This window comes from Actinia tenebrosa, unplaced genomic scaffold (assembly GCF_029948245.1).
Source record: "Actinia tenebrosa isolate PJP-AT-01 unplaced genomic scaffold, QUT_ActTen_1.0 PGA_scaffold3__52_contigs__length_22856419, whole genome shotgun sequence".
In the NCBI taxonomy this organism is placed as follows: domain Eukaryota; kingdom Metazoa; phylum Cnidaria; class Anthozoa; order Actiniaria; family Actiniidae; genus Actinia; species Actinia tenebrosa.
Genome location: NW_028292580.1, coordinates 16,081,075 through 16,105,530, shown reverse-complemented (window position 1 = coordinate 16,105,530; position 24,456 = coordinate 16,081,075). Strand labels below are relative to the sequence as shown.

The window sequence follows — 24,456 nt, the reverse complement described above, 5'->3', positions numbered from 1 at the left end:
TAGAGAATTCCCCTGGTGGGATGGTTCTGAAGGTGAGTAGGAAAGAATTATCGATCTTAATGTTTGGGCTGAATGGTTTCTTAGACATTCATTCTTAATTGGTTCAGGCCTTACGTGCATTGAAAAGCTTAAAGGAACAAACTATTCTACGTTCCTCCTTGTTCCTCCTCGCTTCCTGGCTACTCTTCCACTCTCTATTCTTCCACTCTCTATTCTTCCCTGTCTTATTCACTCCTTCGGTACGCTTCTTTACTTCTTTCTCTCCCTCTTCTTTCTCTCTGCCTTCCTTCCTTCCTTCCATCCATCCATCCATTCATCCCTCCCTCCCTCCCTCTCTCCCTCCCTCCCTCCCTCCCTCCATCCATCCCTCCATCCATCTCTCCATCCATCCCTCCATCCCTCCATTCCTCCCTCCATCCATCCATCCATCCATCCATCCATCTTATATTATCCCATTCGATCCATCTTATCCCATTATTACAGAGTATCTGTACTCAGGTGCATTGATTCATTCATTCATTTATTTTCTACATCATTGTAGAGTATCTGTACTCAACTGCACTCGTGGTTTGAAACCTTAAGTAGGCAAAACGTGGACGAGACGAGCATCGAAGAAGAACTAAAAAGGCTTTTATACATCAAGAAAATGAGAGTCTACTTAGAGGTAATGAAACATGAAAGATCAAATCAAATCATTATCACTAGTTAAAAAGTGGTAGAACTTTAGCCATACTCGGGTCCCTCCTTCAATGTGGCCTCTGAATTTAACGATAATAATAATATATGATCAATTATTAGATAATATATTTTTAAAAAAACCTTCAATTTTTCATCGATACGAAGATATGAGCCTATGGGGGAATAATTCAGTACCGCTCGAAAACTGGATTTTCATTGCTCTCTAAGTACAGTACCGCTTTTGTAAGGTTAGGTTTAGAGCTATTGTTTGGATGACCAATCTATTGTTTTTTAATCCAATCATGTAACTCGTTCCAAGCGACACGGGCTGGCTCCTATGGGGTGATCTAAGTCAGGGCACGGCTAACTCACAGATCGAATTAGAATGTAGCTGGTTAGGTTTTGCGGAGGGAGGAAAACCGGAGAACCCGGAGGAAAAACCGGCCACGAATCAAGGGAGACACCTAACAAACTCTATTAACATTTGATGCCGTGTCCAGGAATCGAACTTAAGACCCCAGAGGTGTGAGGAGGATGTTTTAATTTGTTTTACCGCAATTGATGGGTTGCAAGCATCCCGAGAGAGTTAAAAGACAAAAACATGGCGGCCACTGTGGTACCGTTAACAATAGATGCTAATGAGAAATCTTTTTTTAAATGGCACCAACATGGCCGCGATGACGTAACTTGCAAACGAAGAATACCCCTTTGATTCTAACAGAGTAACATAACTAGCCTCACAGCTATCTAACTTATGGCCCTCATCGAACACAACTCGATTTTATTTGTCTTTTCAGGTGCGTAAGAAGATCTTTACTCCTGAAGTCCACTGTGTTCCAATATTCCATTGTCCATGCTGCTTAGAACATTGGATTGTCACTGGCTGGGCACCGGAGGACTGTCAAAACAGCATCCAGCCAACACGAGGACCGGAAGTCGTCATGTATGGTACCAAGATGCGCTTTATTTCCATGCACCCCAAGGGAAAGACAAACATTTTAGACAGAAGACAAGAATGTTCAAAGAGAAAGATCGGGTGAGCTAAAAGCTATTATGTACAGTATAAAACCCCTATTAAGCGCTGGCCATGTAGTTGCTAGTTTCTCAAAGAGGGGTTTCTGCAGTACTAAACTTATAACTCTTCTAAAAGCAAACAACCTTGATTTAGCTGTCATATGGTAATTCCTCGAGATGACTTCTTAATAAAGCTTGAATTTTTATCTAGCTGAAAAGCACAACATACAATCGGGGGGAAAATTGTCTAAGGTTTTTGGTACTTGTGCTTGAATTACTACTTAATTGCTGTTCTTAATATTTGTTTTTAAACCGTGCATTTATTTTCGCGCTCGAAAGAAGGCCTGTAAGTGACCTAAAATACCTTACAATTAGGCCGAGTGCCCAAGGTGTTTGATGCGCCTCCCTGCGTAACTTAAATATTCGCTTATTTACACGCTGTTTATATTGAGGATGTTGAACGTATTTCTCTTTCTCATTAAAGAATTCCAGTTGGTATATCAAGGCCGCCATATCCAAGCATTCCCGCAAAAGAGCGGGAGTGTACACTAAGCGAACCACGCTCCTCGCCATCCAACCCCGCGTCTGATCTAATCACAATTTGCGACTCTCCTGCCGTCAAACATACACTCCCAGAATTGGATCACAAGAATGACAAACGCGAAGAAGAGAAGAGCTCGGTTGGTGGTGGCGCAGACGAACCCGACAGTATTCCTCAGAGTAGAACTTCTATGAGTCTTATTCAATCGATTTCGATGAACGACGATCATTACAACGAGTACGCGAGGTCGAGTTCCAGAATTGGGAGGAGAAGAAATACCTATGGTGGACATCTTTACTCCGAAGACCCCAAAACTCTGTGGAAAACATATAAGCTAACGTCTTCAGTCCCGTTAACTTTAGTAGGCGACGAAGATAGGTTAAAGATGTCCCATCAAAATATTGCGATCACTCCAGTGTCAAGCAATGACTCTATTATTAGAATTGAAGGGAAAGATTTTGAGGTGGGGGAAAAGTTGGAAACTACTACGTACAATAGGTACCATACGAGTCAGTCCGAAAACAATATAGATGTGTCGCAAGAAGACAAGGCAGATAGTCTTCAACCGGTGATTGAGGGTCTACACGATATAAGCTCTGAGGCTCCTCAACCAGAAGACCAAGAACTCGAGTGCGAAAGAAACCACACTGAGAAGGTCTTTAAGAAAACAGAAGTCTTGAGGGAGAAGCAAATGATTGACTTGTCTTTGCTTGACAAAAACAACAAAACACCATCCAATGGAGAGAAAGAGGACAAGGAAACGGTCTCTCTCTTGAGAAATTCTGCATTAAAGAAGATTGATCCTATCGATACGAAGCATGCAAAACAGGAGAAGATCACTGTGACTTGGTCTGACATGAAGGTCGACCTGCCAAAGCTGTCAGGTGATTCAAATAAAAAAATAGACCAAGACGGGAAGAAAACTACTTTAATGGAAGGTACGTTTGACTTTTAAAAAGATATTATCACATCAAGTAAAGTTTGCTATGTTTTCCAGTTTTCTTTCTTCTACAAAGCCTAACAAGCTAAATTCCAATTCAATCTTTTGTTACAGCTCCTAGTTTATTGCCAGCTAATGCTGCTTCAGAGGGAAATGCAAGTAATGAAGAGAACGACAAGCGGTCCTTACCGCCAACAACGGACCACTTCAAGGAAGCTAGCAAATCAAGGCACATGGAAGAACAAATTCCAAAACCAGGTAAATAAAAAGCTCTATATCAGAGGGGGAACCACGGTTCGTTTTCGAAGGGGGAGCACCACTTATGATCAGGATGTTCACAAACGATCAAGCACCAATAAGGCAGAAAGTATCTGCAGTTCATCTGGGGGGGGGGGGGGGGGGGGGGGGGGGAGAGGGGGGAGGGAGAGGAGTGCGTACCTCCTGCACTCCTACCCTACATCATTAGAGTGATTTTATTCAACTGTAAGGGAAAAAAAGACTATTTAGTTAGTACTAGTTGATAAACAAAAAGAAAAGAAAAGAATGAGTTTAGAGTCTATTAACTGTTATACTATATTCTTCACGGGTTAAATAAAATCAGTCTATCATGTATCTTGACATTAAAATCGTTATCGACATCGCATATCATCATCATCTTTACTTTGTGTCATCAACTCGGTAATCATCGTGTATTATTCTTTGTACATCATATCATACATCATCATTATCATGTATCCTCATCATCATACATCATCATTATCATATATCATCATCATCATACATCATTATCATCATGTATTCTCGTACATCATATTATACATCATTGTCATCGTGTATCATCATCATATCACGCATCATAGTCATCATCATCGTGTATTATTATCATGCATCATCAACGTCACCTGTACATAGCTAAAACTTAAAAAGTCTTGTCCAATTATTGTCAAATATCTCGTGATAATTGTTCATTGAAGATGCTATTGTTGTCTTGTTTTGCAGAAGATAAAGTCATAAAACGTTATCTGGAAAAGTCTAAAGCAAAGGAACCCCAGATTGCCGATAATTCACAAAGAATGGTAGAATCCAGCTCTGCGCAGCCCTTGAGCAGTAGAACAGATAGAGTTAGATCATCTCGTGATATTAGTACTTCAGCTGGTAAGAAAAGATAGCTGCGACAGCAGTCTGGAATGAGGTCGAATTTGGAAAAAATCTTGATACACGGAATTGTGTTGATTTAAAAAGCGTTGTATACTACATGTCACTCACTCACTCACTAACGCGCACATAACCACTCACATCACGTCACCACACGTCATCCCACCTGACGTCACCTGACGTCACCTGATCACCTCACCTAACCTCACGTTATTCACCCATTTATTCATTCATTCATTCATCCATTTATCCACCCATTAATCCTCCCATTCATCCACCCATTTATCCACCCATCTAACTTTTGATAATATATCAATTCCATTACTATCTTACGATTTTTCACTTTTCATATTCAATGGTTGCACGTGGTGTTTAGACAAAAAGAAAATCCACCATCCCATGTCCTCAGAAAAGGAATCCCTCACCATCGAGGGTGCTCAAGAAGGTTTCGCCCTGCCACACAGGCGAAAAACAGAAATCCTTCACAAAAAGGAACGAAAGACTACCATTAAGCGTCCAAAGCACGCTTACCACAGCAAGGAAATGGAAAACGTCAAGGCAGAAACTTTACCAGTTACGCCACAGGCATTTAACAAACCACATGTCCTTGAAACCACAGCATTGTACGCATCGGGTTGCTTGACAGATACGCATAAAAGTACTCTAATTACCAACAAAAACAGCATATTCAGCACAGCAGTTTTGCCCTCGGAGCATGCGCAGGATTTGGCAGGACAAGAAATCAATAATGAATTTCGTTCCGTGGTCGCGGATATAAGAAGCGACATTAAAATAGCTGACTTGGAGCGCCGTCCTTCTCGCTTAACACATACAGTTAAGAAAGGAAACAAAATGGATGCCATTGTCGATGAAGATGACGATAGCGATGAGCTTTTTGAAGAAGTCGACAGTAAAACCGAGTTATTTTCAAAGAGGATTCCCAGTGCGGTAAGAGACTAGTTTGAGACTACTTTATCTACTGCTCTGATTACTGACTTTCTGTACTGTGGTTTTAACATATTTTTACGATTTAAATAGTTACTTGCGCAAAGTTCAGCCAAAGTATTAGCCTAATGGATAACTAACCCTATACTAACCCTAACTACAGAGTGGTTATCACATGAGTGGGAAACCCACCGACACATACACGGTACAACATATACCGTAACACGTCGCAGGTCGTGTTCACGTGATGAAAGTCGTTGCGCGCAATATTGCAGAAGTAAATCTTGATTCTACTATGATTTAGACGCGAAAATGTTGCAATTTCTCGTTGCATTCAAAGTTGCGCCCGAACCTTTAAAGTTATATATTAATGTTAAAGTGCAAATGAACCCTTCGACAATACTTTCAGTACTGATCATACATGAAGTAAATAGTTGAATGGTAAAATATTTCTTGATTTGAGTGATGCGTTTCTAAATTATGAAGGTTTATACTTTCAATATGCTAATAAGTGTGACGTCTATTAAGGCTTAATTAAATATACAAAATCGAACTGGTTCATAGATACAGTATTTAAAAAGCATCATTATTTTACTCATGGTTTACATGAAAGCTATTTAAAATTTTTATTTTCAAAATGACCAGCATTAAGTATTACTAGTTACAACAAAAACACTCAAATACCTTACCTGACGTCATCATCATTAACATATTGGAAGTATAAACCTTCCTAACTTAGAGACGCGTCACTCAAATCAAGAAATATTTTACCAATCAACTATTTACTTTATGCAGAACCGGTACTGAATGTATTGTCAAAGGGTTCATGTGCACTTTAACGCCTTGAGTTTTGAGTTATCTAAATCTAATTCTATTCTCAGATTCACAGACTCCCCGTGTCTAACGCTTTCACATTTTCATTCTACGAGCTGCCAAGCCAATACGAGAAACGCAACAGGAAACTACAAATGGCTTCCTTGAAGATCGGCCATGGTAGAAGAAAACAAACCGTATAAACATCAGATTAAAGACCCTTTATTTCCAGAGTGCCTCAGAGGAACGCTAGCTATACACATATATTATGCTGAAATCCAAAAATTATCTTTATGATCAACCATAGTATTACCTTATATTTTTAGTTTTTTTATGTCAATGTGTTTATGAGTAGAACCATCATATTTTGTTATTTGTGGTGTATTGATTACAAAATCAAAAAATACATCGCGTACTAAATAAAAAAATACATTTCATAAATAATATCTTGAGCAAGATTGATTTGCCTTTCAACTAGCTTTGGTAAAAAACTTTTTGTTGCACGTTTTTTAAATTTTCGATCCCCGCCATTTAATGCTATTTATGAAAAGATACTGACCCTAAAACTGCGTCTAAGTTGGGTTCACTAAGTTAGCTCGCGTATAAACATAAGCGGATCTATTCCTGCTGTTGCAGCAAAGTCTCAGTGCTAGCTCGTGCCAGCGATCAGGATCCATTGTATTTGATCCAGAATCCAGTGTATTGCCAGCATTTTACTCAACATTGTTGGAACTTTTTTGCGATTATTTGAATACTGTCACCAGCAATGATCAAAATGTTTTTGAGAATTGTTGGCTGCATTTTAACAAAGCTTTGATCTTACTCGTATCAGTTATTTTTCAGGTTTTTTTGTTCTTATTCCCTTTTGGCGTGTTGTCTCTCAATCTCGCGTTCTTTGGGGCCTTTTACAACCAAAAACAAGAATGCTATCGAGGCTAAAAACGAAATACACAGTCCAAAGGCATAGCCAAAGAAATCTGCCATCAAACCAGCAATAAACGAACTGAACTTGCTTCCCAAGGTATCTAATGTGGTGTACAATGAATGCTGTGTTGTTTGGTACTTGGAATGTTCTCTCTGGCAGAACATCAGAGTGATAGAAAACACTGGAATGGCTTGCGCACCGAGAACGATGTGTTGAAGACAAAAAGAGAAGAAAACTGGACGAAAAGAAAAATGAAATTCCTCGATCAATATGAGTGTAACTTAGAAGGACGAACCGCGTACTATCTCAGTTCGATCCAGATGAAACCACAACCGTATACCAGTAAATGGAATCAAAAATGAGACCGCCAGTTTTTTTGGAATGTATGGAATGTTTTCAGTTGAACATAGTAACTGGAGTAAGGGGGAGGGAATTCATTGACAGGAGAAAAGGAGTCGTACCAAGATCTTTGATTACTCGCAAAAGTAGAGCCTAAAATTCTTTCCACAGTGATGCCAAATTTGCTCTATGGAGCCTATAGTGCAGTTTTCGTATGACTGTGAAAAGTTCACGCCACGAACACGGTCGTGACACAGCAAGGGACACGCCAGACAAACTCTCCATCCAATCAAATACCCGGAACACGGCATAAACACGGCGGAAACGGTCACGCCAAGATCACGGCACCTTTAGACCAATCATATTGCGCGTGAAAAAAATCAGCCAATTAAAATTCTAGAAAGTATCACGGCACGTCACGTCACGCGTACGGCACTCAGCTTTCCACAGTCATACGAAAACTGCACTAACTTATTAACAGTGTTTCCAAAACTTGAACTAAATTCTTTTGATTCCTTTACCTGTATTTGTCGATACTTGGGCTGCATTTTGAGAAAAGACAATGAATATTTGAACCAGGACACTAAGAACGTCTAGTAATGATACACAGAAAAGGATGCTCATAGAAGAGAACCTGAAGAGAAAAAGAAAAGAAAAGATGAGAGATGAAGGAGTTCATGGGGAAGGGAGGGGTTAAGCTAATTTAAATAACATTTTATATCGAAAATTCTATTTTTTATAACAAGATCAAAAATTCTCAACTATTTCCATCCAAGATCAACCTTTTCTTTTTTAATGTGTTTTTTTTTTTTTTTTTTTTTTCAGGGGCGGATCCTGGAATTTGAGAAGTGGGTGACTAAAAAGGCTTTCAACAGGAATTCGAGGAAAGTGGGGATGACTTTTACTAACGATATACTGAGAAATATGAGCAAAAAGGGGGTGACTAGTCAGTAAAAGTCGATGCGCGCAATATTGCAGAAGTTAATATAGATTCTACTACGATTTGCGCAAACCTTTAATTAGTTACATATTGATGTGAACGCCTCATATCATTCATATAATCATATAATTCTATAGTAATTCATAGCTTGAACCCCTCTTTCAAATTCTAGACTGTCGACCTGTTTGTATGTCTTGTGAGTGATTTTTTAGCCTAGCAACTCGTCATACCTAAATTTCATAGCCATTTATATAAATGACTATTGTTTTGTATTAATCCCTTCGTGGACTAACCTTTTCTGACTGAGCATAATTCCAATCACCATGGCAACCAGTAGCGATATAACATGTCCTATGACTCCAGACATCAAGCCAATATTAGATACCTTAACACCCCGATCAACTAACGCCATCGTGAACAACAAATGCGAACTATGAGATGCAAATTTATAAACAAGCAAGCACGTGACCATCCACTTTGAACCACGTGACATATTAGTTATAAACAGACTCACGCCAGAGAAATCGAAACTTTTGGCCTTCACTTCCGGTACAGCGCAAGAAACCATTTGACTGTCACGAGTTTTCATTACTTCCGGTTTCTCTAAAACATTTTCCGGGATCAGAAATATTGTAAAGAATAAAAGTGCAAAATAAATAGCCGACATTATGAGGAATACTTGGTTTGTTAGTTCCAGAACTGATGAAATCCATATTGTAGCACCTCCTCCCAGCAAACTTCCCGCCTTATAAGCAAAAACTTTGTAAGAACTCGCTGTCTTGAGCTGTTCATCTTTAAGTTGACGAAGCAGGATCTTCCCAATCACCAATTCGTGTGTTGCGGAAAAGATATTTAAAATAATGGTTATGAGGGAAAAAAGAGTACCTTCTTGTGTTAGGTGTACCAGAAACAAACAGGTAAGGATTCCTGTAAGAGTTATCGTCAACCATGATCGTATACTGCAGTACAAGTCGATAGCCGGAGCCCATAATGACTTGAAAATCCAAGGTAGAGCAAGGAGGTTGAGTGAACCAATGAAGGATAAAGAAAGACCTTTATTCCTTAAAGTAATCGGTAGAAAATTGACTTGTAATCCGTATAAGATGCCTTGAAATAAGTAGAGGATAAATATGAAGATGGGAAGTGTTGACATGTTTGGCTGTTCGTCCATGGGATAGAAAGGTTATCTGTAATGTGATACTATCAAATAAACTTGGCAAGGATGATAAGAATATGTACAGGCTTATTGCCTCATCCGTTCTCGGTATCTATCCATCCATCCATCCATCCATCCATCCATCCATCCATCCATCCATCCATCCATCCATCCATCCATCCATCCATCCATCCATCCGTCCATCCGTCCATCCGTCCATCCGTTCATCCGTCCATCCGTCCATCCGTCCATCCGTCCATCCGTCCATCCGTCCATCCGTCCATCCGTCCATCCGTCCATCCGTCCATCCGTCCATATCTATTTCTTTATTCGTTTGTTTATTCAATCGTTCATTCATTCTTTCATTCCTTCATTCTTTTGTTAATCGTTCATTCATTCTTTCATTCCTTCATTCTTTTGTTAATTCGTTTGTTCTTTCATTAGTTCTTTTATTTCTTCATTCATTTACTCATTCACACATGTAAGCATATTTGCAGCTATACTGAAGTTTTTCTTGTGCTAAAACCAGTCTAAAACCAGTTTTTTGACGTCATACATACTTCATTAAGCCATCCAATTATTTCATTTAGTCTTAATTGAAGGCAATTTAGATTGCTTACATCAGCTAATTCTTCAGTTTTCGTTAGCTTTGCTACGAATTGCTTGTCTAACAAAATGAATGCGAAGAAAATGTGTTGGCCGACATGAAACGCCGTTTGGCGTTTTTGATTTTCTTTCTAGTTGCTTGGCAGCTAGCTAGCTCTCAGGGTAAGTAAACTAGAAATGTTAGAAATAGAATAACATTGATTAAAAATATTTATCGAGCTTCCTTTCTGGGCGCGCGCGTGCGCCATTCCAAATTTAAGATGAGCAACATTTTTTAACTTTTTTTTCCCCCCTACTATGGATTTAAACTTTTAGGCAAGATTTTTAAAGGTCTTTTTAGTACATCTTTATAGGGACGCCAGAAAATACTGGGAATTTTAAAAGAGAGAAACTGCATAAAAGTTAAAAAAGTTTAGGCCATAAAAATGAAACTCAAGGCAGCCAAATTTTTTTGGCAATAAGGTGGTATATTTTTGCTGAGATTTTATGTTAAGTTTTGTAATTATTGCTGAAAAAAGTATTTAAATACGTTATTCCAAAGAAGTCAACATGACAAGTAAAGAAGAAAGAAGAAAATGGAAAAGTTCTTGTCTGGGTTTTATAATTCGATTATTGGTGACGTCACACTGTAAATTGAGTAATTATTAGTCACTCTATCAGCCAATTACAGAATTAGATAAATCCTTTGATTATCCAATTAGAATCCAGTTAGTATCAATGTTGTTAGAAGGTTTTAGTAGCTACAGAATGTTTCGAAAACCAATTAAGGACATGATAAAAAATTAAACAAAACCAAAACAAAAGAAAGACAAAAAAGAAATAAAGAAAAAAAAACACAAAACAGGAAATTAAAGTCGTAAGACATTTTATTAGAGCCTCGAAGAAATTAAGAAAAAATGAAATAAAATAAAATAATGTATAATGAACGATGAAAAAATTAAAATTAGCAGTCTTACGTTAAATTTTAAGTGGTAGTTTTATTTTATTTTTATCTTATATATAAATAAACAATGCTTCCTTATTAGTAAATGTTTGGGTTGCGTAATAGTAGTCATAGGGTAGGTAGTCATAAGGTAGGTAGTCATAGGGTTAAGTAGTCATATAGGGTAGGTAGTCATAGGGTACGTAGTCATAGGGTAAGTAGTCACAGGGTAGGTAGTCATAGAGTAGGTAGTCATATAGGGTAGGTAGTCATAGGGTAGGTAGTCATAGGGTAGGTAGTCATATAGGGTAGGTAGTCATAGGGTAGGTAGTCATAGGGTATGTAGGTATAGGGTAGGTAGTCATAGGGTAGGTAGTCATAGGATAAGTAGTCATAGGGTAGGTAGTCATGGGATAAGTAGTCACAGGGTAGATAGTCATAGGATAGGTAGTCATAGGATAGGTAGTCATAGGGTTGGTAGTCATAGGGTAGATAGTATATAGGGTAGGTAGTCATGGGGTAGGTAGTCATAGGGTAGGTAGTCATAGGGTAGGTAGTCATAGGGTAGATAGTCAAAGGGTAGATAGTCAAAGGGTAGGTAGTCATAGGGTAAGTAGTCATAGGGTAGGTAGTCATAGGGTAAGTAGTCATAGGGTACGTAGTCATAGGGTAAGTAGTCATAGGGTAAGTAGTCATAGGGTAGGTAGTCATAGGGTAGGTAGTCATAGGGTAGGTAGTCATAGGGTAGGTAGTCATAAGGTAGGTAGTCATAAGGTAGGTAGTCATAGGGTAGGTAGTCATATAGGGTAGGTAGTCATAGGGGTAGGCTGTCATAGGGTAGGTAGTCATAGGGTAGGTAGTCATAGGGGTAGGCTGTCATAGAATAGGTAGTCATAGGGTAGGTAGTCATAGGGTAGGTAGTCATAGGGTAGGTAGTCATAGGGTAGGTAGTCATGGGGTAGGTAGTCATAGGTTAGGTAGTCATATAGGGGAAGGTAGTCAGGCAAAGAGTAGGTGGTCACACGGTAGGTGGTCATAGAATAGATAGTCATAGGTTGTATGTCATTTAGTAAACATATATTAATAAAGTAATAGATATAAGTTACAAAAAGCTATTAAGCTAGCTTTTTTCTATTTGTTCTATTACTTATGTTCCAATGTTAACCGTTTTCTCCCCTTCATTTTGTTAGCCGTAGTAGACCATGGCCTGAACGGAGACATTAACCCTGTCCTACCACACGAGGGCACTGTCTTTGAGAGCAATCCTATAGACAACGAGAATGCCAATGTCAAGTTTCATGTAGAGGTAAATAATTATTTATTGCGACCAAGTGACAAGGTCTTATAGTAATACCACTTTGTTAATCCATTGTTAAAAGCATTTTATTGTTTTATTGGCGTTATATTAAGCAATGACAATGGTATCACTTGGTAAGGATGTTCAGATAATAAGTACCAGATGATCGATGGTGATGACTAGATGATGATGGTGGTGATGATGATGATTATGGTGAAGACCTGCAGATGATGATGATGAGGATGATGATGATCATATGATGATTACCAGATGACGATGGTGATAAGTAGATGATGATGATGATGACCATATAATGATGCTGATAATGATAATGATTATGGTGAAGACCTGCAGATGATGCTAGTGATGATGATGATGAACATATGATGATGCTGATGATGCTGATGCGATTATGGTGAAGACCTGTAGATGATGCTAATGATGATGATGATGAACATATGATGATGCTGATGATGCTGATGCGATTATGGTGAAGACCTGTAGATGATGATGGTGATGATCATGATGATCATGATCATGATGTGATAATGTTGTGATGACCAGATGATGCTAGTGATGGTGATGATGAACATATGATGATGCTGGTGATGATCATGTTTATGGTGAAGACCTGCAGATGATGCTAGTGATGGTGATGATGATCATATGATGATGCTGGTGATGATGATGATTATGGTGAAGACCTGCAGATGATGATGGTGATGATCATGATGATCATGATGTGATAATAGTGATGACCAGATGATGCCAGTGATGATGATGATGAACATATGATGATGCTGATGATGATGATGATGATTATGGTGAAGACCTGCAGATGATGCCAGTGATGGTGATGAAGTTGATGGTTATTACCACCGACCAGCTAATGATAAAATTTGGTATAGCGGATTATTATGATGTTCGTAATGTTGATCAGAGGAAGCTTATGCTGTTGCTGATAGATATGATTATGGGGGTGACAATATGATGATGATATGATGATAATATGATTATGGGGAGCATATGATGATGATGGATGATGCGATGATGTTCCGTATGGCAGATGATATAAAAATAATTTATGAGGATGACGATATGCTATAATAATGATCATAACACAAAATGATTGATGATGATGATAATGATTCTTCTTAATTTTAGGATATTCCAGATAAAAATCCCTTATATGCAGGAGACCTAACCCAATTGCCAAAGCCCGTAGAAGAAAATATTGCACAGACAAGTACCCAGTACGCCCAATCAATTACTAATGGGCAAACATTGAGCCCCAAAGAAACTTCTACAAGGGTCCCATTGCCAAAGACGCCCCAACAACATTTGCCTACAGAAGCACTCACTCGCGTTGCGCAGTCTGTACATAACATCCAACCAGTGGATAATGTTCAGATAAATAGCAACCAAGGAGCTTCTACAGGGGCGAAAACAGTAGCAGAACATCTACAAATGTCTGCCAAGAATATAGAGACGCCACTTGTTGTTCAAAATACTCATCACATCCCGCTAGGGGATAATGTCTATGATGGCAACAGGAAAGGAACGTCGACTTCAATTCCCACTCCTGTCCAAGGAATAACACCACCGCCCATTTTTATGCTTGACTCTGGTCTACTTAAGAGTTTTACGAAACCAAGCAAGGACATCCAATCGACGACAAAGACGATGCAAGGTGACTTTGCCACTAAAGTGTCTCCTGATCAAGCTTCGTCAAATGCAGAACAAAAAACAGATAGTGAAAGGAACAACCCAGTCATGACCCAGTATTCGGTTAAAGATTTTACGCACCCCATTCTAAAGCTCGCAGAAGGTAATAATGCATTTGCCATTGTCTACAATGGTGTGGTGTGGTGTGGTGTGGTGTGGTGTGGTGTGGTGTCAGGTAATATAAGGTTATATATCATAATACTCGATAACGGTATTTTTTATCCTTTGTAAAACAGAAATAGAGATACCACCCTCTCCTGTTCCTGGTCTATATTCTAACCTGAAGGAGAGACACTTCAAAATTCGCAGAAAGAAGAGATCAACGGATGACGAATATCCAAAACATCGCCAGGTCAGTCTCGTTTAACAACATTGCTTCCACTATAACTAAGGGGGAGTTAAGGATAAAAGACAATTGAATCCTTCAAGGATGCAAATGCGCAAATAATATACAAATAATCATTGTCAAATTCAAAGGAGTCGTTTTCAGATTCACTAGAGTCATTGTTATGAGTGATTGTCGAGTTATTGCAGATTTGCTAGAGACAAGTGTATGTATTTAAGTGGCCAAGAGTACATTTCAGTACACTAGACTAATTATGAAATATTTATTTTCACTGACAGACGGATTGCACAGAAAATGTTTCGATGTTTCCAATATCGTACATCTGGGGTATTTGTGGCTGGGCTTGCTTTGTGGTAACCTTATGGCTTTATCTCAACGAAAAACTAAGGTAAGCTGGCATTTTGAATCTTAATCCACATGCAGTTTGAACATCAATACTCCGCGTCCAAGCTTTTTACTAGGCTTTCGAAGGCTATGCAACAGTGTAAACGCCAATCAAGATGATAACCATAGAGATACGTGGTTTGTCTATATATATAGACATCATATAGAGGTTTTGCACCATCACGTGCCCGCATCCCATTATACAGCTTGGACTACCTGTGATTAGATGGCAGAACAATAAAATCCCTTTGCTCTCGGGAATTGAATTCTTATGTAAAACGTTTGTATTATTCCTGCCATCTAACATGGCTGCCGTCACGTGTGTTACAAAATCTCTATTGTTTATTTTCTAAGATTCAATCTCAATAATATGAAAAAACAAAACTAATAACATGTAATTATAGAGTGTAAATTGAATATATACTTTGTTCTTATTTAGATGTTTCGACTATGAACCGACTATAGTCTTTATCAGTTATGTTACTGAGAAAGTCTGCGCGAGGATATATTTCAGAAATACAGCGTGTGCTCGTGCCATTATTCTAATGAAGGAATGACGGAATCTTAAGGTTTTCATATCTCTACTCCTCCCCCCTTAGGCTGCGTTCATAATCTATCGCAGGGGGGGGGGGGGCAGGTGAAAATTTGAAATTGCCAGAATAATTCTTAACAACCCCCCTTAAAGTCATGCAAAAAAATACGAGCCCCCCCTAAGCAAGGCTTGTAGCTTCTTCCAAAAATTGTGCATCCCCCCCATTTTTCTGATAACAATTTGTCCATCCCCCCTAAATTTCACCTGCCCCTCCTCTGCCATACATTATGAACGCAGCCTTATATATATATAGCTTGCATCTCCTGATTTTTCTTTCTCTTTTGTTATCGTTCAGTGTCTGGGCCAGAATACTTAAGCTCTGCACGAGGAGAACACACCAAGACCCAGAAGACTTAGAAAGTGGTCCTCAGATTAACCCTAAAGAAAACAAAGAAATAACAATCTACGAGAAAAGGGGCAGACGTCCCTCGGGATTCGGGATTGTAAAAATCAACAAAGATAGTATTGAGTTAATAGATGAATCCTACTTGACTGAAGGGGTTGCCAATCATCCATCTGTTGCTCCACCCCAACCTGCAGTCGAAAACGCCGAAGAGTTTGAGATGGGAGCTTTCCACAGACGTGCTTCGGAAAAGGTTAAAGTTATTCGAAGACTTTCTTCTTTCAATGGCTGTTCTTCCCTTGAAGATCAAATCCTTTTGGCCAAAGAGGTCATAGATAATGATGTTGCTAGCGACAGAAAGGAATTTTTACACATGATCATTTTTCCATGGCTTGGGCATATAAAGGCTCTAAGATAAGTTCTGACCAAGTTAACCAGAGAACCTTATATTTTCGTAATTATAATTAATGGTTACTGTATTTGTGAAAACGTTACTGACGGTCAAGGCGTCCTGGGCCCGGTTGTACGAAGCCTGGATAGCGCTATCCGACGGATAAATCTTATCCAGTGGATAAATTTATTGGATAACAGCATCGACTTATCCAATGGATAAGGATTTATCCGCGGGATAGCGCTATCCAGGGCTACATATTAATAGTTACGTTTATTTTTTTCACCCTTGACAGGTGTCAGAAAAGCGAAAGGTAATTAGGGAGGCTACTGCCAACGAGAGAAGAGGCTCCCTTCAAGATGAAGTATGTGTTAACATTAGCAAAAGCTACATTTAATAAACAGTGTTTTCGATACTAACTTGGCATAATATTTTTCAGATCGAATTCGCTCGTTCTGTCATTCTTCCTTCTGACGTCGTCAAGGAGCAAGACGAGGATGCGATGCATCGGCGCCAACAAATCAAGGCACAGACATCTGGCAGGAGGACATCACTGCTTGAAGAGATCATCGTTGCCAAGGAAGTGTTGGGTGTTGCCAATGACGTTGCTCCTTGAGGTAAGTATGGGACGCCAGTGAAAAAAAACCTATAACTTGGCCAGATTTTATGACTGATACTCCTTGTGTGTGCACTGACGATGGAAGTGGTGTTGGTGGTGATGATGTTGCTGGTAGTGGTGGAGGTGTTGGTGGTGGAGGTGGTAGTGGTGGTGGTGGTGTTGGTGGTGGTGGAGGGGTTGGTGGTGGTGGTGGTGTTGGTGGTGGTGTTGGTGGTGGTGGAGGGGTTGGTGTTGGTGTTGGTGGTGTTGGTGGTGCTGTTGGTGATGTTGGTGGTGGTGGTGGTGTTGGTGTTGATGGTGATGGTGGTGGTGGATTAATAATTCCGTCACAGCATTTGAGTGGATTTGTTTTCAAATCTTCTCCCATTTTGTGTTTTCCAAAGTATTTATTTTACCTTAAAAGTATGTAAACATGATTTTTTCCCTCTTGTTGCAGACGCTGGTCAGCCGCTAAACAGTGACAAAAATAATCTGGTTCTACTCTACATAACATATGCCTTCACTTATTTTAACGATCGTAACTGGATCGTTGCTCGACGAAAAATGTTGTCCAAAATTACTGGAAATAACAGTCAGTTATACCTTAGTATAACTGTCAGCTAATACTGACCAATAACTTTGAAACTTTACTGTCGGTGATAATTTTTCCAAACCTTTTTTCAACACTTTCACTCTCAGCGAAAAATAAAACAGAGCAAAAAATATATACATAGTTAGTCACTGTTTCTAATACTGCCTTATTTTGACAGTTTTACCATCTTTCTAACAACTAACTGCGAGGTAATAAACTGTGATTAACATTAATTTGCTGTTGCTTTTAATTCAAGTTCCGGTGGTTCCGATCACTGTTCCGGTGGTTCCGATCACTGCTCCAGTGGTTCCGATCACTGTTCCGGTGATTCCGATCACTGATCTGGTGCTTCCGATCACTGTTTTGGTGGTTACGATCACTGTTCCAGTGGTTCCGAACACTTTGTCGTTGGTTTCGATTTTTGTTACGGTGGCTCCGGCGCTTCCTCCGTAACGGTTCATATTGTTGACTTGCTGTGTGACGTTACGCGACGTGCGTGACCATTTGATATTTCTATTTTTGATCGATCGGTTGGTGTTTGATCATGTGATGAAAACAATAAATTCTTAGACAAAGGGTAAATAAATTGGTAACGAAGAAAGTCAAAGCGGCGGAGGGGTTAAGACACAAATAAGGAAAAATAAAGCAACCTGCCCAAAAGGAAGACAAAAAAAGATGGCATTTTTAAAACTCTCATCTAGATCTACGGGGATAGCAAGACCTTTGGTTGAGTTGGTTCGCTTCCAATCTACCACCACCACTGCAACTACACAAGATGTTGAATCGAGTAATGTTCGTCCCTTTGAAGAAGTTCCCGGTCCTAAAGGCCTACCTTTCTTTGGGTCGTTCTATCGCTACATACAAGGTGGTGGCTTCCATAAGATGTTTAATGTGCAAAAGGAGCTATTTAAAGAGTATGGACCGATATTCAAGGAGACTTTATTTGGAAGGACTGGAGTACATGTCATGGATCCTAAGGACTGCGAAAAGGTATTCCGAAACGAAGGAAAATATCCCCACAGGACAGTTATAGAACCGTGGCTTAGGTACAGAGAAGAGCGAGGATACTATCATGGAATTGCTCAAATGTAAGTATCTAAAGATAAAGCAAATTTATGAGAAGATGTGTTACATAACAGTCTGTAGATGATACTCAACAATCATTGGATAAGGTTGAGCAATATGTCGAAGCTGTAGGCTGAGGTTGATAAAACAGCCGAGGCCTTGATAATTTACGATATCTTGCGAAAACCGAATTCAAAAATTGGTTTATTTCAATTTTGTAAGTTAAGAATGAAGATTTGATTCGATCTGCTTTCGAAAAAGGAGGAAAAGTATTTCAATCTCAATTGTGACCTTGAGTGAACTTGACATGTTTGAAAAACTTTTTTTAATTTCTGACTAATTGATATTGATGTAATATTTCAAACACTGAACAGTGAGTTGAAAAAACGAGGTGCAGCCGATTTATTTCAACTGACTTTGAGGTGTTTGGAAATCAGAGGAAGAACTCTCTCAAGTGTCTCAAATTACTTCTTGAACTCATGAATATTTCTTGGAGAAAATTAAAGAAAAAGTTTACGAAATTTAATGCAAATTAAGAACACAATTCCAAACCACCGTCACAGTAGTGATTTGCTTTGTTTTCTCCTCATTAAATATTCATGAGTTTTAGAAAGATAATTATAAAATATTTGAAATGTAATGTAATGTGTGTGCTGATTGGCTGGCTATCCTGTTTATATCAGGTTTTTTCCTTTTTATCCTGTGAGAAGTTAATCATTAGACAATAATAAATTGTGGTCCATTTGTCAGGCAAGGCAAGGAATGGCATCGCATTCGCAAGGCTCTAGCACCAAAGATGATGAGACCCAAGCAACTCTACGACAACATTGAGAACTTTTACGGGGTGGTTGATGATTCAATGGTTAGTATCCGTAAAGCACGTGGCAATGGAAAGACTAGTGGAGAAGTACCAACTCTGGATCAGGAGCTGTTCAAATTTGCTACAGAATGTAAGGTTTTAAGTTTTTGGTCAGCATGATAACAGTCTTGATTGTTATGGGTGTATTTTGGGGTTTACTGAAAACTGAACACCTAGTGGGAAAAACTCGAGTCATGTCTTCTTGAGGCTGGTACCCAAAAATAATTGTCTGTTGCATGTGTTACCCAAAAATTGACTATTGGTTGGGTTACCCAAAAATTGACTGTTAGATGTGTTACCCAAAAATTGACCGTTGCCAAAAATTGACTGTTGGGTGGGTTACCAAACAACAGACTGTTGGGTGGGTTACCCATGGTTTTGTATATTTGAGATAAGCCTAGTGACTAACCTATGTTACAATCATGCTGAGTAGGGTCATTACATTTTTAAACATGACTTGGGGAGGGGGGTAGGACTAAGGATGGAAATCTTATATTTTATCATTTTAATCCAAATCACTACCCCTCCCCCTGCTATGTATGACTATTTCCTGAGAATAAATAATTTAACATGATTCATTATTACCCAAACCAACCTAATAGTGTGAGAAGACAAAATGGGTGAGGAATTAGTAAGAGAGTTCTCTGAAATGTGAAAAAATATGAGGTCCGACAAAAAAAACCAGCATTTTTTTTAATTTTTGGTTTCCTGAGGCTCAGATTTCCAGCTGTTGAGGTTTCGTACACACCTACGATACACTCCCCTCTAGCTCTAACAGGGGAGAGTATCATACTGTAGGCTCATATGAAACCCTGACAGCTGGAAATCTGAGCCCAGACTTCCTTCAAATAAAAAAAAATTATTGATGTATATCAAAACTCAACTATAGTTTTTGTCTGGTTTCCGCACTAATTACATGAAATCTGGTACAATTGAATCTTCATGTTGCAGCAATTGGGACAATGGTTTTTGATGCCAGAATTGGACTCTATGAAGACCCACCAAAAGAGGAACCACAACGATTTATCCAGTCAGTCCATGACTTGTTTCATTATACGCAACAAATTATGTTTGGATTTGAAAACTACCTCTTCAAATATTTCGATACACCATCCTGGAAGAAGTTATGTAAAGCTCAAGACATCGCCATAGAGATTGGCCAGAAATATGTGGACAAGAAAATTGCTGAATTGAAGGAGAAACTGGACAATCCAGAGGAATTACTTGAGGAAAATGGTATTATTAATACCTATTAGTTTAGATGTCAAGTCCTAGATTTATTCAAGAATGCCCAAAATTGGATGAAATAGAATTCTTTAGGTTCATTATTCTTAGGGGCATAATGTTTTCCCATTTCAAACCACCTGTCATTCTCTTGAGAATGAGATTCTTGGCTTTAGGAGTTGTAACCATATTCATGTGTCTTCCCAACTGTTAAACAAAGAAATGATACTCTAGGAAATGAAATGTGGTCTGAAATGGGAATAAAGTCAAAACAAAAGAGGTTTATTGCTCAACTAGTTTCAGGAGACGAAAAAGAGCTCAAATAATTAAAAACTGCTCAAAAAGCTTTAGAAGCAAACCTAACGAAGTGGTAACAAGATGCCTTTTACTGAACGATAAACCCGCAAGGCTTTTTTCTTACCAAGCGTAAATTACGCCTCAACGTAAATTGCTGCTCAATAACCATGCAATTGAAACTAATCAAGTTCTATCTTACAGTGGTACCCGTTTTAACATATTTGTTGGCCAAGAAGGAACTCACTCCACATGAAATTAATATCAGCTCCATTGAGATGTTCATGGGCGGTGTAGACACGGTTAGTATTCAAACCCTCTAGACCACCTCTGGACTGATCTAAGTCAGCTATGGAATGGCTAGTCAGTCGGGGGAGTGAGCGTTGCGTGACAACACTAATAGCGGCTGCGTAGAAAAATAGGGAATGGCTCGCTAGTTACGTCTTTAGCTAACTTGAAATTTAGCTTTATATCTTTCCTTTGCAGACGTCCAACACGGCTCTGTGGCTACTGTATAACCTGGCGAGGAACCCAGAAGCGCAGGAACGCCTGTACGAAGAGATAGTGTCAGTGACGGGTAAAGATGGTTACCTTACAGCTAAGAATATGGGTCGTATATCTTACTTGAAGGCCTGTCTGAAAGAATCCATGAGGTACGGCATAGAAGATACCAGAGTTAAAGTACCCCCAGCCTTCTAACATTATTCCTATTTGAAATACACAGAGTTGAATGGAAATTGGACCGATAGATCTATTTAGCTCTCATGTGTCATTCCTAGAGTATCTTGCCTTTGTTTAACAGTTGCGCAATAGAAGACAAATGAATATGGATGACGCTCAAACAAAGAATCATATATTCTCAATACAATAACACACGTTCTAGAATGAGAAAAACATTACATTCAAGCTTATTAAAATAGATCTATTGGTCTAGTCATTGCTATAATAGAATTATGCTGGAGAAGACTAAAACTCCGATGGAGATACTTTTGGTGCTACTGACTTTTGAAATTCCATGTTTTCGTGAGTAACCTATAGTCCTTGTCGTTTCCCTTAGAGTTAATCCCGTTGTGATAGGAAACGCCAGGTTTCTTGATGAGGACATAGTTTTGAGTGGATATAACATCCCAGCAAAGGTAAAATTTTAACTTTTTTTATAGAGCGTTCTTTTCCACGTTTTTGGATGGAAAAACATTTTGAAACGTATTGTGCGATAGAAATTAAAGTATTGCCGTATTGCGCAACGCAACATTACCTCACCTTATATTATTACCTTATTGTCGTATTGCTGCACCATTAATTAAAAAACTTCACGTATCTCTTCCAGACCTTGATCCAACCATCCATATACGCCGTTGCCCATTCAGAAGAGCACTTTGCAGACGCAGGAGAATTCCGACCAGAACGATGGCTGCGGGAGACTGGTGATGATTTCCATGCCTTCTCTCATTTACCTTTTGGGTTTGGACCGCGCATGTGCATTGGTGGGTTTAACTATGCAGCGTTTATCATATTGTTTTCTTTTCGATGTTATTCCTGGGGATGTGTAATAGGGGTTTCTGGAGTTATGGGCCCGCAGTAGTGGTTCTGATTTGGCCTGCTGTTTGGCCACACAAACTTTCTATTACACCTATAGTGATTTGACATTAACTATTTCAAAAGTCTTCAAATTGTATCTATACCCTAAACCCTCTGGGCTGATAAAAGTCAGGGCACGTTTAAATCACAGATTAAATTGAAATTTAGCATGTTAGAGTTTGCGGAGGGGGAGAGGGTTGTTTAAGGTTGTTAGTCAGCGATTCCATGCTTTTTTGTGTGTGTTAACACAGGTCGACGTGTTGCAGAGCTGGAAATCTATCTTTTTGTATCTAAGGTATGCATTATTTATTCATTCCCCCTTCTGGTGTATTATAGTTTAGTATTATAACTCTCACATGTTTAATCAATTTGCGGCCTATATTCCTTTTTCAGTTCATTCAGCAGTTCAGGCTCGAGTATCACCGCGAACCAGTGGAACCTCAAATGCAGATATTGATTATTCCAGAAGAAACCATCGTTTTGAACTTGGTAGACAGAAATATCTAGCGGTCCTTTAATCATACCCCCACATGCACACCTACACATAGCACGGACGTAGTTGCTTTTAAAACATCGATGAAAGAGTAATCCAGTACCTCTCGAAACCTAGATTTTCATTGCTCCCTAAGTACAGTACCGCTTTTGTAAGGTTAGGTTTAGTGCTATTGTTTGGATGACCAATCTATTGTTTTTCAATCCAATCATGTAACTCGTTCCGAGCGGTACGGGCTGGCTCCGATGAAAGGGAATGTCTCAAGAAGAATTTATCGTATTGAACGCTTGGTATCTAAGAAGCGGTTCTTTAGCACGCACAAAGGACACGGATGTAGGGGCTTCCCATCGTCAGAGCCGCTTTAAAGAATATATCTCAAGAAATTGATCTGTGCTTAAGCAATAGAAGGTTCATACGTTATAAATGCGCACGCGTAGTAAGAATTTCCAACTGATTTTAGGCAGCTTTAAAAATTAAAAAAATATCCATTGTTGTCATACAATCTCCTATAACTTGAATTTTTTTATAATAGACAAACATTGATAAGCGGTTTGAAAGCATAAGAGAATCAAAAAAATGGCGCCCATCTTGGTGGTATTAACAAATGAAGCTAACGAGGTACAATTTAACATGGCCGCGATGACGTAACGTCCAATCAAAGAATACTAAGGATTGAAAGTATGTCGGCGGCCATGTTGGATGTTGGAAAAGCTGGACGAAAATCTCTGGGCTGCCTGACCTTATCGTGATAGTATAATCTCTTCAATCTGATTAAATAATCAAATGTTTTTTCAACAGCTAGTCTGCAAAAATAACCATGAAAAACTAAATAATAGGTGGGTGTACTGTTTACAAAACCAAAAATCAACTTTTGAGCCATAAACGATTGGACTTAAGAAATATAAAGACGTCATAACTGTTGATAATATTTATCAACTTGAGAGCAGTTGCTTCTTAGTTCAGGAGATATAATAAATTAAAGTTGCTAAATTTTGCAGTAAATGTAGGTTGGCAACATCTTGCCAACCAACATTTACTGTCAAATTTCACAACGTTAACTTGAAAACTATCAAGAGATTTGTCCTCAAATTGTTTGTTTATTGCTTGAATTTCCAAGAATTTTATGTTCTTGATCAAAACAAATGACGTCATCGTCGTACGCCCACCTATAGATTGTACAAAGTTTAAAAGTTTTATCACTTATATCCATCTCCACTTGTCAAGGATGCACTAAAGGAAGAAAAATAATGAAACTATCCACCTCCAAAACTACATTAAATTAAAGTAAATATGTTTTTGAATATTAGTAATAAAACGCTTGAAAAACTTTTGTTCCTATTTCATCACAACTTAGGGACTCTTAGTACAGAGGGCAGCTTTGCACCATCACGTGAATGGCAGCCATGACAAGAAGCAGGAACAATTGGTCTGGTCTAATCTACTTTACATGAGAAAGAATTCAGTTTCTCAAGGTAAAAAGACTCTCTCTGTCGTGGTTGCCATCACGTGATGGTGCAAAGCCTCTATATACGTTCGTCGCTACCAAACAGAAGGCTAGAATGTCGGATTTCTCCCAAAACAGTGATGACAGGAGCTTTCACTTTTGGTCCTTTATGCTATTCATTTTTTTACACATTTTTTTATATTTATCTACTATTTTTTTAATGTGATTCATTAATCTAAGTGGAACCACATATTTCT

The 24,456-nt window shown here is 38.8% G+C and overlaps 2 protein-coding genes and 1 long non-coding RNA gene across 3 annotated transcripts; 2 read left to right on the top strand and 1 right to left on the bottom strand.

Moving 5' to 3' along the window:
- Positions 1-6,292: 6,292 nt before the first annotated feature.
- LOC116305869 (solute carrier family 33 member 2) lies at positions 6,293-9,463 on the bottom strand. Its single transcript, XM_031715848.2, has 3 exons — positions 8,584-9,463; positions 7,872-7,984; positions 6,293-7,246 (listed from the first exon to the last, which is right to left on the bottom strand). The coding sequence occupies exons 1-3, from the start codon at positions 9,459-9,461 to the stop codon at positions 6,942-6,944; spliced, it is 1,296 nt and encodes a 431-aa protein (XP_031571708.1). The 5' UTR covers positions 9,462-9,463; the 3' UTR covers positions 6,293-6,941.
- A 6,886-nt stretch (positions 9,464-16,349) lies between these two features.
- Positions 16,350-17,221, top strand: LOC116305922 (uncharacterized). The gene is made up of 3 exons (XR_016120665.1): positions 16,350-16,416; positions 16,492-16,669; positions 17,108-17,221. It is a non-coding gene; the product is annotated as an uncharacterized LOC116305922 (long non-coding RNA).
- Positions 17,222-17,799: 578 nt separating this feature from the next.
- LOC116305923 (cytochrome P450 10) lies at positions 17,800-24,083 on the top strand. The gene is made up of 9 exons (XM_089034940.1): positions 17,800-18,330; positions 19,058-19,257; positions 20,118-20,402; positions 20,889-20,986; positions 21,171-21,337; positions 21,742-21,820; positions 22,012-22,168; positions 22,514-22,557; positions 22,656-24,083. The coding sequence occupies exons 1-9, from the start codon at positions 17,918-17,920 to the stop codon at positions 22,767-22,769; spliced, it is 1,557 nt and encodes a 518-aa protein (XP_088891066.1). The 5' UTR covers positions 17,800-17,917; the 3' UTR covers positions 22,770-24,083.
- The last annotated feature ends 373 nt before the right edge of the window (positions 24,084-24,456 follow it).